Source organism: Monodelphis domestica, chromosome 2, assembly GCF_027887165.1.
Source record: "Monodelphis domestica isolate mMonDom1 chromosome 2, mMonDom1.pri, whole genome shotgun sequence".
NCBI lineage: Eukaryota > Metazoa > Chordata > Mammalia > Didelphimorphia > Didelphidae > Monodelphis > Monodelphis domestica.
In genome coordinates this window covers 129051341-129066078 of record NC_077228.1, presented here as the reverse complement: position 1 = coordinate 129066078, position 14738 = coordinate 129051341, and the positions used below count along the sequence as shown (strand labels likewise).

The window sequence follows — 14738 nt, the reverse complement described above, 5'->3', positions numbered from 1 at the left end:
TAAGAGAGAAGGAAAGAAAGAAAGAAAGAAAGAAAGAAAGAGAAAAAGAGAGAAAGAAAGAAAGAAAGAAAGAGAAAAAGAAAGAAAGGAAGGAAGCAAGAAAGCAAGAAAGGAAGCAAGCAAGCAAGAAAGGAAGGAAGGAAGGAAGGAAGGAAGGAAGGAAGGAAGAAAGGAAGAAAGGGAGAAAGAGAGAAAGAGAGAGAGAAAGAGAGAAAGAGAGAAAGAAAGAAAGAAAGGAAGGAAGGAAGGAAGGAAGAAATAAAGGAAGGAAGGAAGGAAGGAAAGAAGGAAGAAAGGAAGAAAGGAAGAAAGGGAGAAAGAGAGAAAGAGAGAAAGAGAGAAAGAAAGAAAGAAAGGAAGGAAGGAAGAAATAAAGGAAGGAAGGAAGGAAGGAAAGAAGGAAAAAAGGAAGAAAGGGAGAAAGAGAGAAAGAGAAAGAGAAAAAGAAAGAGAGAAAGAGAAAGAAAGAGAGAGAAAGAAAGAAAAAGAAAGAAAGAAAATAAGGAAGGAAGGAAGGAAAGAAGGAAGAAAGGAAGAAAGGGAGAAAGAGAGAAAGAGAAAGAGAAAAAGAAAGAAAGAGAAAGAAAGAGAGAGAAAGAAAAAGAAAGAAAGAAAATAAGGAAGGAAGGAAGGAAGAAAATAAGGAAGAAAGAAAGAAAGGGAGAAAGAGAGACAGAGAAAGAGAGAGAAAGAAAGAAAAAGAAAGAAAGGAAGAAAGAAAGAAAGGAAGGAAGGAAGGAAGAAAGAAAGAGAGAAAGAGAGAAAGAAAGAAAGAAAAAAGAGAGAAAGAAAGAAAGAAAGAATGAAAGAAAGAAAGAAAGAAAGAAAAAGTGAAAGAAAGAAAGAAGGAAAAAGAAAAGACTCAGACATGAGAAATGCAACAAAAGCGTGGTCCTTACAGAGAGTAGGCTCTAGTGGAATTGAGCTTTGACGGTGAAGAGCTTCCTCATGTTCAGGCATACTCATTTTTATTAGGGTTAAAAAGAAATGGGGGAAGGGACAAAGGTGGTTTGACAAGTTAGGTAATCATCACAAGATGCACACTGCTGCCCGCCCCAAATTGGGAGTACATATGGCCAAAGCAGATAAGTTTGTCTGATAGCTATGTTAATTGACTGTTGTTGGTAAAACAAAGATACTGAGATATCTGGTTATGTTATTTAACCTCATAGATTGTTGTGAGAATCAAATGAATTAATATATGTGAAGTGCTTTGTAACCCTGGAGGGGACTTACAGAAATGCCAGCCATAATCTAAATCAGGGTCAATTTCCACTGTCATATATACAAAATATTATTAGGACATTATTGAGTTCAAAGCATAGAGATAATTTTTTAAGACTCTATGGCTGGTTCCTGGTTATTAATGTATTTTACTGGCATTAAGGGGGCAGCTGTGTGGCTCAACAGAATAGAGTTCTGGGTCTGGAATCAGGAGGACCTTAGTTCAAATCTGGTCTCAAATACTTATTAGCTTTATAATTCTGGACAAGTCACCATAACTCTGTATTCCTCACTTCCCCTATCTGTGTAAACGAGTTGAAGAAGGAAAAGGAAACGCCTTCTAGTATTTTTGCCAAGAAAACCCCAAATAGGGTCACAAAGAATTGAACATGATTGAAACAAATGAATAAGAACATTGGCATTAAGACACGTGAACTCCTGATCATCTGTACTGATAGAAAAAGGGGCACTAAAGATGATTTTTAAAAGGAAGATAATCTACTCCTCTGTGGCTTCTGGTGGTAGGGAATATCCCACAGCACGGAAGATCAGAAGTTAACTAACATTATGTGAACTGTGCATTTACTCTGTACATTTGGCAGGAAAGTCCATTCCTGAGTTGCTATTAGGTGAGGGAAAGTTGTATTTATTAACTGAATTTACATCTGTCCCCTCCCCATCCCCTTTTCCTATGCACTAGTGCTCTCAGTACTCAAAATAGCTTTCTAAGACTTAAATTGCAGAGAAGGTGCCAACCTTCAATGGTAGAAGGAGTTTCTTTATCTGGAAGATCCCTATACCAATAGAATCCCAGGTCCATTTCCTGTCCATATCCTTGTGTGTCCTCATTGCACCATTTCTTGGGCTAATACTTCTCTGCTTTGCTAGGATGCTATGAAGGCAGAAAGAAAGGGAATGTAAAGGACTTTGATCTCCCAGGGAAGAAAGATTCTGTGTAAATGAAGGCTATTTCTGTTGGAATCAGTTTATTGTTTTTGGATCCACATCATCAATGGGAAGATTGTTTTTCTTGCACAGCTTCTGACACATGTTGCTTTTATATGAACTGGAAAGATTTCAAAAGCTGACTCAAGGGTTAGCTCTTTAGCTCCTTTGAGGAACCAATTCCCAAATTATAATGGTGTTGATCCCTTACAGCTTGAAATATATGAGCCTATGGTCATGTTTATAACTTCCATTAATAGGCATTTTATTGTGGTATATGTTGCAGGGGATAGAGTTCTGGACTTGCAGTCAGGAATACTCACCTTCCTGAGTTCAAATCTTCCTTCAGACACTTAAACTAGATGTGTGACTCTGGGCAAGTCACTTAACCCTGTTTGCCTCAGTTACATTATCTATAGAACAAACTGGAGAAGGGAATTGGCAAGTCACTTTATATCTGCCAAGAAACCTCTAAATGGGGTCATAAAAAGTCAGACATTATTGAAAACAGCTGAACCACAAATGACTTTTTTAAAAAAAGTCTTACCTTCCATCTTGGAATCAATACTGTGTATTGGTTCCAAGGCAGAAGAGTGGTAAGGGCTAGGCAATGGGGGTCAAGTGACTTGCCCAGGGTCATACAGCCACAAATGACATTTTTAAGGATTACAGAATCCACTACATATCTGAACAAGTGTAGATGGAGAATGATGTAGGGCAGTATCAATTTTAGTCTCCATCTCTCTCTTCACCACTAGTCCTTTCCTTTCTTTCCTTTCAACAGTTTTTATCAACTACTCTTTGGCCTTTCTCTTTCTGAAGAGCTTTACAGCTGAGGCATAATGATTAGAATCAGAAGATTTGGGTTTGAACCCAACTTTGCCATGTATTACATGTGTAGCCTTCAGAAAATTGTTTAACATATATGTAAATGTATGTGTACATACATATGATATATGTCTATATCTCTATGTATATATGCATACTTCTATATGTGTGTACATATATTTTATATACACACACATACATATATATCCGATCCTCTATTTGCTCATCTGTAAAATGGAAATAATAATACTAGTTCTATCTTTCTCATAGAATTTTGAGGGAAATACTTTGTAAAGAAGCTCTCTACAAATGTATGCTAATAATTATAACTACCTTCCTTCCACTACACACATTACCAAATGATGGCACTGGCTTAACTGTATTTTTGTAATAGGTTAGCATAAGGTTGAACTATAACCAAAATGACCAAGTGCTCTTGAATAATGATCCCTCCTTTTCCCCAAACATCAAATATTCCATCCCCTTCATTCTCTTAGCAAAAGTTCATAACATTTTTCAGTAGCAACTGGGCATATGTCACTTTTGAAAGTGAGTTTCTTCAATGTTCCATTTTTGAAGTTTAATATTCTTCCATTTAGTTGCATGAGAATTCCAGATACATTTTATTCTGTTCTTCCTGGATTATACATTTCTTAGGATTTCATAGATCTAGGGCTGCAAAAGTTCATAGAGGTCATCATGTCATTGATTCCCTGAGGAATCTGAGACCCAGAGAAGTTAATTACATTGCACTGCTTTTGTCCAGCTACTCAGTATTTGAGGTAGTATTTGAACTAAGGTCTTCGTCCTCAGCATTCCATCTATTACACTAGTATGCCTCTCATTTGCAGTAGTTAATAAGATTTTAGCTTTATGGGATAATGAATGGGAATTAGTCATTATTCATTAAAGCCAACTTGAGTTTAAATTCCCCATCCAGAAAATGGGGAACATAGCCTGTCCCTCCTGCTGCACTGCCCCCTGTAACAGTTAAAATTTAGGGGAGACTGAGGCAGGTAGAAATTAGTTTCTCTCTACAAGGAGTATTATATTTTTTAGAGGTTTATTAAAAGTTAAGGATTAAAGAAAATACAGAATAAGAAAACACATGTCCAGGTCACAGAGAGGCCTAGACACAACCTCACCTACATTATGAAAAGAGCCACGTCTGCCCCAAAATGGAAGTCCAAAAGAGCCCCCAAAACCTTTGCAATCAGGTTAAATACCTTCTCGATCTCAGCCCAGGTGAGATTACAAAGCATTCTGGGGAAGTGGAGCAAAGGCTTGTGAGGATTGAAGTCCTGGATTCCAGTCCATTTTTACACCCCTCCCCAAACCCCATTCCTTCCCATTGCTTGGAATGTGTTCCCACTCCACCTTTAAGAATGTCTTATTTGAACACAGAATAGTATAGATATCAGACCTTTGGGAAGGGAAAGATTTTAAAACCAAGCAAGACTTAGAAAGAGTCACAAAATGTAAAAGAAATAATTTTGATTAAAAAGTTTTTGTACAAACAAAACCAGTGTAACTAAAATCAGAAGGCAAGCAACAAATTGGGAAACAATCTTCATAACAAAAACCTCTGACAAAGGTTTAATTACTCAAATTTACAAAGAGCTAAATCAATTGTACAAAAAATCAAGCCATTCTCCAATTGATAAATGGACAAGGGACATGAATAGAAAATTTTCAGTTAAAGAAATCAAAACTATTAATAAGCACATGAAAAAGTGTTCTAAATTTCTTATAATCAGAGAGATGCAAATCAAAACAACTCTGAGGTATCACCTCACACCTAGCAGATTGGCTAACATGACAGCAAAGGAAAGTAATGAATGCTGGAGGGGATGTGGCAAAGTAGGGACACTAATGCATTGCTGATCGAGTTATGAATTGATCCAGCCATTCTGGAGGTCAATTTGGAACTATGCCCAAAGGGCACTATAAGATTGTCTGCCCTTTGATCCAGCCATAGCACTGCTGGGTTTGTACCCCAAAGAGATAATAAGGAAAAAGACTGGTACAAAAATATCCATAGCTGCGCTCTTTGTGGTGGCCAAAAATTGGAAAATGACGGGATGCCCTTCAATTGGGGAATGGCTGAACAAATTGTGGTATATGTTGGTGATGGAATACTATTGTGCTAAAAGGAATAATAAAGTGGAGGAATTCCATGGAGACTGGAACAACCTCCAGGAAGTCATGCAGAGCAAAAGGAGCAGAACCAGGGAAAACATTGTATACAGAGACTGACACACTGTGGTACAATCAAACGTAATGGACTTCTCCATTAGTGTCAATGCAATGTTCCTGAACAATCTGCAGGGATCTAGGAGAAAAACACTATCCACAAGCAGAGGACAAACTGTGGGAGTAAAAACACCGAGGAAAGGCAACTGCTTGACTACAGGGGTTGAGGAGCTATGATTGAGGAGAGACTCTAAATGAACACCCTAATGCAAATACCAACAACGTGGAAATGGGTTCGGATCAAGGACACATGGGATACCCAGTAGAATCACATGTTGGCTATGGGAGTGGTGGTGGGAGGGGGGAGGAAAAGAAAATGATCTTTGTTTCCAATGAATAATGTTTGAAAATGACCAAATAAAATAATGTTTAAAAGTAAAAAAAAAAAGAATGTCTTATTATCTCAGGTTTCAGGTATTGTATTACCTCCTGCATGATCCTTTTCCTGATACTCTCCATGCTCTCCCAAATTATCTTATATGCACTTTGTATTATTTTTGAATGGACTCAAATGTGTACATGTTGTATCCTTCCCAGTAGAATGTGAACTCTTTCAGAATGAGGGATCATGACATTTTATCTTTGTCATCTGAATGCTTCACATAGTGCCTAGCACCCAGTAGGCATCTACTAAGTGCTTGGTAATGAATTGAGTGACATGTGATGCTCTTTCTCCTTTGAGTCCTTCTTACATCCTGTTATCCATATACTTTCCCATTTGTAAGCAAACATTTCTTGTGACTACTTAGTGGATTTCTCAGTTTGGATATTGTGTAGATATGCCAAAAATATGTATAAAGCAGAAAACGTTATTCCCCCAATACTTTTTTTCAATTTCTTATTATTACCAGGACACCATTCTCTTCCTTGTCACTAAGAACTCTTACCTTCCATCTTAGAATCAATACTGTGTATCGGTTCCAAGGTAGAAGAGCAGGAAGGGTTAGGCAATGGGGGTTAAGTGACTTGCCGAAGGCCACCCAGCTAGGAAGTGCCTGAGACCAGATTTTGAACCTAGGACCTCCCATCTCTAGACCTGGCTCTCAGTCCATTAAGCCACATCTACCTACCCCCAAGTTAATTTTTCTAAAATGTAGATTGAATTGTGTTACTCTTTTGCCTAATGAGCATCAGTGGTTCCCTATTATCTCCAGGATCAAATGTAGACTACTTTGTTTGGTCCTCAAAACATGATCCCTTTTTTCTTTTCTTAATACATTCCTCTCTTTTACACACCTGTTTTAGCAACATTGGCCTTCTTGTAGTTCCTTGAACATGATATTACTTGTCCCTATGCTTTTGTACAATTTGTCCCCCATTCTTAGAATATTCTGTTTCTTAATTTCCATAACTTTCTTCCAGACTCATTTAAAATCTTACCTTCTCCAAGAAGCTTTTCCCAGTCACTTTCTGTCAATGACTTCCCTTCTCAGAATGCCTTTCAACAGCTTTGAATATATCTTGCATGAACTTCGTTATTTACATATTTTCTCCCCCAGTAGAATGTAAGCTCCTTCATGGGCAGGAGGTATCTTTCCCTTCTCCCTTTTTATCCCCAGAACTTAGCACAGTGCATGACATCTTGTGTTGTTGTTTAGATGCGTCTTACTCTTCATGACCCCATTTTTGTTGTTGGATTTTTTTTTCTGGCAAAGATACTAGAGTGGTTTGCTATTTCCTTTTCAAGCTCATTTTATAGAGGAGGAAATCAAGGCAAACAGAGTTGAGTGACTTGCTCAATGTCACATAGCTAGTGTCTAAAGCCAGATTTGAACTCATAAAGATAAGCCTTCCTGACACCAGATCCAGCACTCTATCCACTATGCTACTTAGATGCCTTTACTGAATTCCTTGACATCTATTAGGCACTAATAAATGTTTTTTGACTTGAATTGACCTGCTAGACAGTGTACAAATGCGGGGAATATAAAGATTAAGTATAATGGTCCCTTCCTTCAAAGAACTTACATCTTACTAGAGTGGATGCAGCATGTACACCAATACATATAATGAAAGCTATGAAAGAAGGTGGTAAGGGAAGGATCCAGACAAGTACTCCAGAAGAATTGGAGTTGGGAGATAGCACTTTCAATTGTGAGAGGAGCTGTCACTTGAATTGAGTAAGAGAAGACCAAGATTAGGAGGGAGTATGTCAGGTTTTGGGGAACAACTAGTCAACCAGTTTGGTGGGAATATGGAGTTTATAAAGGGAAATAATATTAAATAGATATGGAATGGTATCTTGGAGCCAGCCTATGGAGAGCCTTATATGCTAAGTAGTTGGTATTTTTTTTCCTAGAGGAAATGTGGAGCCCAGGAATATTTTTGAGCAAGGGAGCAATAGCTGGAAGACAAAATCTGTTATCAGACATTTTCCATAAGAAGATTATTTTGGCATCTATGAGAAGGATATGGAAGAAAGGACCATTAGGAGGACCATAATTGGTGTTAGAGATGTACAGGGCTTGAACAAGGTTCATCTAGAATCATTATGGGAATTCTAGTTTTTAAAAAAATTTGGCCACTTCTTCATTAAAGGGAAAAATTATCCACTTTCTCCACCACAGTTTTTAACTCTTTCAAAATGTAGACTTTTAAAAACAATTTTCTCAAAGGAGAGGAAAAATTTCAATTCAATCAAAAAAAACACAAACAGGAAGTACTTACTAAACCAGGTACTGGGAGTCTTTGTTCTCAAGCAACTCATAGATTATTAGGAGAGATATGACACACAGATCCCATACTAGAGTGGTGGCAGTGGAAATAGAGTGAAACTGCTGAGGTAGGACTAATAGGGCATCCTAACTGATTAGATCTGATAAATGCTGGAAGAAGACTCTAAAATAACCCCAAGATTTTAAACATGAGAGAGCTTGTGCTGCTGATAGAAATAGCCATTTGCAAAGGATATTTAGAAATAATAAGTTCAATTTTGGTCATGATGATTTAGAAGTCCCCAGGAGGTCATCCAGGAGGAGATTGTCTGGTCCATAGTTGGAAGTGCTGGTCTAAACTTCTGTAACTGAAACCGTTTCTTCTTCTGTACTATTACAAATATCTGGTTTTAAATCCTGTCAATGAATTAGGGTGATGTCTTCTACCCCAAGCAAGTGAAGACTTCCCAAAGCTGAATGGTCAGATGAGAACAATTTGTTCCAGGGGGCCATGAAGGGAGCTCAAGTTGGTGTTGTAGAACTCTTTGAGTTTGGTCAGACTTCTGAGATGCCAGTCATCACCAAATCAAGGCCATCATACCAATCCTGCCTCTTGTTTTGCCACTCGACTTTGATGACTTTGGAAGTGAGTGTGAGGCTGACAACTTTGTGCAACTCTGCCTTACTTAAATCCAATTCCTGGGCACATCAAGACATAAGATGTCACCCTGTGATGCCACTGGTCCTCTTTGAAACAAAGGAAAACAACTTATACAAATGAATGACCAATTAATGATCACTAATCTCATTGATAAGATTTAATTAAATCCATGAATGCCACATTATAACATTTGTGAACCCTATGCTCAGTACAAATCAATTCTGTCTGTCAGCATTTGTCCTTCTCCAGTGCCTATTACTCTAGCTTTTAAGAGGTTACCAAGACAACTTGTTAAGTCCTATTTATTATTTATTAAAAAATTAAATGAGTGTCAAGGATGTCCAATCTCTCTGGTTGGGGAGGGAACTGTGCTGTACAATCTTAGCCTAAAGGCATGTAAGAAACCTGGAGACCCCCTTTTACTTGGCAAATGGTTTTCCCATCATCATCCCACCACCTGGTCTCTGACATAGTTCTTGATATCTGGGCAAGTGAGTGACTAAGCAGTGTTCATGTGACTTAGGTCTTCTGGTCTTGTGTTTTTCTTTCATTACTTAATGACACAGAAGTACAATTAGCAGTAGTGAATGTTAGTCTGTATCAAATAAGCTACAAAAAGCATTCTGTTTTTTTCTTGCTATTGACTTGATTGATATATTAATCATCTATTAAATATTTGTGAGTTGGTGGAGGAGATGAACAAAAAGGAGGTCAGAGGCAAAGAGGACACAGTTTTCTGATGTAGTCCCTCTCTTTAGTTTCAAGCCCATAGCCAGTCTCTAAGACATTTTTATTTCATGTAATCATAAAATCTCAAAGCTAGAAAGAACCTCAGAAATCATCTAGTCCAATCCCTACCTAGACAATAATTTCCTTTGCAGTATTTCCAAGATACAGTCACCCAGCCTCCAGTTAATGCTCTTAATGATGGAAAACTCTACCTCATGTGGAAGCTGTCAAGCTTGAAAAACACAGAACCACCAAAGCAGTTAGAACAAGTCCTTAATCAGGAGGAGAAAGACAGTGTTCTAGGGTCCACCACACAGGGTCATGTATATAATACCACACATAGACAAGTTCTGAGCCTCTGAGAACATTGTCTCTGAAGAAAATGCTTCTTGAAGGGGGTTTTCCAATGAACCGAAAAACTTGGGGTCTTTTATACCCTTTAGGGAACAAAAGAAAGGAAGGACAATCGATTACCTTACATGGAGATGAAGGTAAAAAGATTCTAACCAGGGGCTAGACTACAGTCATCAAAGTTCATTCAACTTTTACATATAAGCGAAGGAGAGAACTTGATGTTAGTGGAAGATGTTTTATTTGAGACAAATTTTGAGGTAAAGTGAAGGATAGTTAATATGCCATTGGATTGGGGAGAGATCTTTTAAAAATTCTAGTTCTAAACTTAACTATCAAATAAAATGAGCACTTCTGTGTAAAAAATAGAAGATAAAAGAGGATGAACATAAATCAATTAACATCTATTATATATAGCTTGCCTATTCTTTTAAGTACATAATAAATTCCAAACATAACTTTCAGAATTGTTCTGCTTCTCCATGTTTTTTTTCTGCCTTTGCTTCTTTTTTATGCATAAAATGTATTAATAAGTCTCTGTGTCTGTCTGTCTCTTCCCTCTTCCTTTTATTTCTCTTTCTTCTTTTCTTCTTGTCAGTTTAAGAGGAACAGCAGTGCAGTTGAAAAGAATTGAAGTCTGGATATCGGGGGTTCAGATCCTGCCTCTAAAACTAGCTCTCTGGGACACTGGGCAGCTATAACTAGGCATAAGGGCTCTAAGCTTCAGTTTCCATACTACTGTCACGGTAATAGAGCTAAAGGGTAAAGGGAGGTGGTCTAATTGTAGCAGCCTCCGGTGCCACTCCTTTAGACTCTGCTCCTTTGGAGGCTAGGGGCGCTCTTCTCAGCCTTATAAAAAAGCCAAAGGGCAGTGCTGGCTGCTGAAAGCCCGAGAGCAGGGTAGACGAAGCTGTTTCAGTCAGGGTCTGCAGCCGCACTTGTTGCAGAGGCCCCTGGCGTACGCGACTCGCCATCCAGGGCGGGGCGCACTCAGGGTGTCCCTCTCCAAAAGGCGAAGCTGCGCCGTGCGCTGCAGGGAATTCCCAGCTGCGCTGGGTAGGCATGGTGAACACAATTGAGCTCAGCTGCAGCTAGAAAGTCAGCAATCATCTTCCCCGCCCCAGGGCTTCAGAGGAGATGGGGCGCTACTCCGGCAAGACTTGCAGGTTGATCTTCATGCTTGTGCTCACCGCCGGCTTCTTCGTGGCGGAGCTGGTGTCCGGCTACCTGGGCAATTCCATCGCCTTAATCTCCGACTCTTTCAACATGCTGTCGGATCTCATCTCGCTCTGCGTAGGGATCAGTGCCGGTTTTATCGCTCGTCGCCACACCAGAGGCGCCCGGGCAACTTATGGCTACAGCCGAGCGGAGGTGGTGGGGGCATTGAGCAACGCAGTCTTTCTCACGGCCCTCTGCTTCACCATCTTCGTGGAGGCCATTCTGCGCCTGGTCCGTCCAGAGCGTATTGATGATCCAAAGCTAGTGCTCATCGTAGGGGCCCTGGGACTGGCAGTCAACGTGGTGGGTTTGCTGATCTTCCAGGATTGTTCCTGGTTCACTTGCCGTGGCCGTCGCCGACGGCGACGTCTCGATGACAGCAAAAGAGAACCCTCCGCTCCCCTCGATGCAGTTAGAACGCAGCAGCTGCAGCCGTCTGGATCACCTGCTGTAGTACCGGGTTCAGATTCGGCCCTCACTCTTAGGGTGGCCTCCAGCCCTCCAAAGGAGAAGGCGGCGGCTCTGCAGCCCAGTGAAGCAGGTGCCTTTCAGTTGCATCCTCTGGATAGCTTACCTTTCTTTTCTTTTTCCTATTCAGCCTTTTCCTTTGCCTTGCTCCACCTCCTCCCTGCCCCCTCCCTCCCATTCATTTCTTGACTCTTCCTTATCCATTTTACTGCCCTCAAGTCCATTTAAAATGTGCTTTATTCCACATCTTTGTTATTACCTTTATTCTCTATCGAGATCATTCTCACACACACTCAAAAGTTCAGACAATAGCATTCTCCTTTATTTTCATGTAATTTATAAGAGACAATCTTTTCTTTTTTCCTTCCTCTGGTCTAGGGGACTTGGAAAGGGAGGGGGCTCTGTTTTTTTTTTTTTTTGACCCATCTTTCAATTGATTTTAATTTGAATGGAAGAGTGAACAAAGTCCACAGCTCAATCACAAGGCCAACCAGCCCTGTTCTGTTTGTAGTAGAGGGAGGCTTTTTGTGCCTACGTGGGTGCATCTGTGGATAGAGAGGATAAAGGGGACACTGATAATCTGATAAGGGTTTAAAAATTGTTTTTGAGTCCCTTGATTCTTTTTGTTTGTAGAATTATACACAACACAAGGTTTCTTCTTTGAATGCAGGTGATTCCCTGAACATCCAGAATGAACCTGAAGAGAATATAAAAAAAGAGAAAAAGTCTGAAGCCCTGAATATCAGAGGTAGGTTATCTTAAGCTCCTTAAAAAAACAAACAAACAAATCAAAAAACATAATCTTTGTGTCAGTGCATGCTTGCACCATCATTTTTCATTTCATTTTGATTGTCAAGAAGAGAGAAATTTGAAAGTATCCAAGGCCGGTCCTGAATTTCTTACTCATTGCATTTCTAGGGGAGAGACTGGTTGCTAATGATGTCACTGGGACATTTTAGAGTGATACTGATGATATCTCATAGAAGAGCACATTTACTAATAATTATTCTTCTACTTATTTTTCACTCCTTCCCAACTTTCCCTAGTGGTATATTCTATTCTATAGAGTTTATTTTGGGTAGAATTATAGAAGAATTGTGCTTTAATGGAAAGACCATTGGATTTGGACTCAGATGACCTGAGTTCCAGTCCTGCCTCTGCCACTTACAGTATACTGCCTGTGTTAATAATGTATAAGTCACTTAATCATTCTGTGCCACTGATTCTTTATCTCTAAGACTGTGTAGTAAGAGCACGTGTGTGTGTGTGTGTGTGTGTGTGTGTGTGTGTGTGTGTGTGTGTGTGAGAGAGAGAGAGAGAGAGAGAGAGAGAGAGAGAAGGCTTGGGCTAGGTAACTTTTAGATTCCTTCTAACTCTAAATCTAAATCAATTAGAGACTAGAAACTTCACCAGTGGACTAGTCTAGGCAGGGGTTCTTCATCTAGGTTCCATTAACTTGCTATTTTGAAAAAAATATCTTGATTACTACATGACAATATGATAACTTTCCTTTGTAATTTTTTTTTTTGTATTTAAAACATTATTCTGAGAATGGATCAATAGGCTTCAGGAGACTTCCAATGGAGTTCATGAGACCAAAAAAGAAAAAAAAGTTGAGAATCTCTGCTTTAGAGTACTTCTCATCTGAGTCCAAATTTTACCTAAAGCCTACCTTTGGCACCATTGAAGCCTTGTGACAGGATCACAAGAGACACAAAACTCTATCCTTGACTTTAGGAAATCTACCACTAATGAGATTCAACTTCAGACTGGGCATGGTGGCTCATACATGTAGTCCATTCTACTCGGGAGGCTGAGGCTGGGGCATCATTTGAGCTCTGCAGCTCTGAGCTGCAATAGGACTCAAACTGATCAGGTGCCCATACTAGGTACAACACAATGTGGTGAGTCCCCAGGATAACATTTTTTGGGGGAGGGGAAGGAACACAAAACTTTAGGGAGGAGTGCTAAATACTTTACAAAAACTTTAAATACTTTAAAATACCATTTGATCTGGATGCTGCAGGAATACAACATATGAACAGATAACTGTATACATAATTTTTTAAAAATCACATATTCAGTGTGTTAGGGAACTCACTGGCAGTTAGGTGGTGTAGACTGCAGTTCAAATTTGACCTCATATACTAGCTGTGTGACCCTGAGCATGTCACTTAATCCTGTTTATCTCAGTTTTCTCATGTAAAATGAGCTGGAGAAGGAAATGGCAAGTCATTCTAGTATTTTTGCCAAGAAACCCTTAAAAGGAACCACTAAGGGTCTGACACAACTGAAAAATGATTAACAACAACAGGGAACTCAATTTTGGAAGGAGTCCTGTGGTGAATCTTTCTGTAATATACATTATTTCCCCAGCCCCAATTAATCTAAAACTAGCTCAGTTTAGACCTGCATTTAAATATCTTTAAGTAGATATAAGGAACCCAATACTTTTTTTTTTAATAATATATTTTATTTGATCATTTCCAAGCATTATTCATTAAAGACATAGATCATTTTCTTTTCCTCCCCCCACCCCCCATAGCCGATGCGTAAATCCACTGGGCATTACATGTTTTCTTGATTTGAACCCATTGCTTTGTTGATAATATTTGCATTAGTGTTCATTTAGAGTCTCTCCTCTGTCATGTCCCCTCAACGGCTGTATTCAGGCAGTTGCTTTTCCTTGGTGTTTCCACTCCCATAGTTTATCCTTTGCTTATGAATAGTGTTTTTTTCTCCTAGATCCCTGCAAATTGTTCAGGGACATTACACCGCCATTAATGGAGAAGTCCATTACGTTCAATTATACCACAGTGTATTAGTCTCTGTGTACAATGTTCTCCTGGTTCTGCTCCTCTCGCTCTGCATCACTTCCTGGAGGTTGTTCCAGTCTCCATGGAACTCCTCCACTTTATTATTCCTTTTAGCACAATAGTATTCCATCACCAACATATACCACAATTTGCTCAGCCATTCCCCAATTGATGGGCATCCCCTCGTTTTCCAGTTTTGGGCCACCACAAAGAGCGCAGCTATGAATATTTTTGTACAAGTCTTTGTGTCCATTATCTCTTTGGGGTACAGACCCAGCAGTGCTATGGCTGGGTCAAAGGGTAGATATTCTTTTGTCGCCCTTTGGGCATAGTTCCAAATTGCCCTCCAGAATGGTTGGATCAGTTCACAACTCCACCAGCAATGAATTAATGTCCCTACTTGGCCACATCCCCTCCAGCATTCATTACTTTCCATAGCTGTTATGTTAGCCAATCTGCTAGGTGTGAGGTGATACCTCAGAGTTGTTTTGATTTGCATCTCTCTGATGATTATAAGAGATTTAGAACACTTCTTCATGTGCTTGTTAATAGTTTTGATTTCTTTATCTGAGAACTGCCTATCCATGTCCC

The 14738-nt window shown here is 39.5% G+C and overlaps 1 protein-coding gene across 2 annotated transcripts in view; it reads left to right on the top strand.

The window, feature by feature from the left end:
- Positions 1-14738, top strand: part of SLC30A10 (solute carrier family 30 member 10) — a 62449-nt gene that overhangs the window by 31006 nt on the left and 16705 nt on the right. The window contains exons 1-2 of one of the 2 annotated variants that reach the window (XM_001375521.4): positions 9876-11404; positions 12002-12079. In XM_001375521.4, coding sequence (XP_001375558.1) covers positions 10783-11404; positions 12002-12079 — 700 coding nt within the window. In that variant the 5' untranslated portion in view covers positions 9876-10782. Of the gene's footprint in view, positions 1-9875; positions 11405-12001; positions 12080-14738 lie in introns of those variants that run through there. The other variant, XM_056815958.1, reaches the window with a different exon arrangement.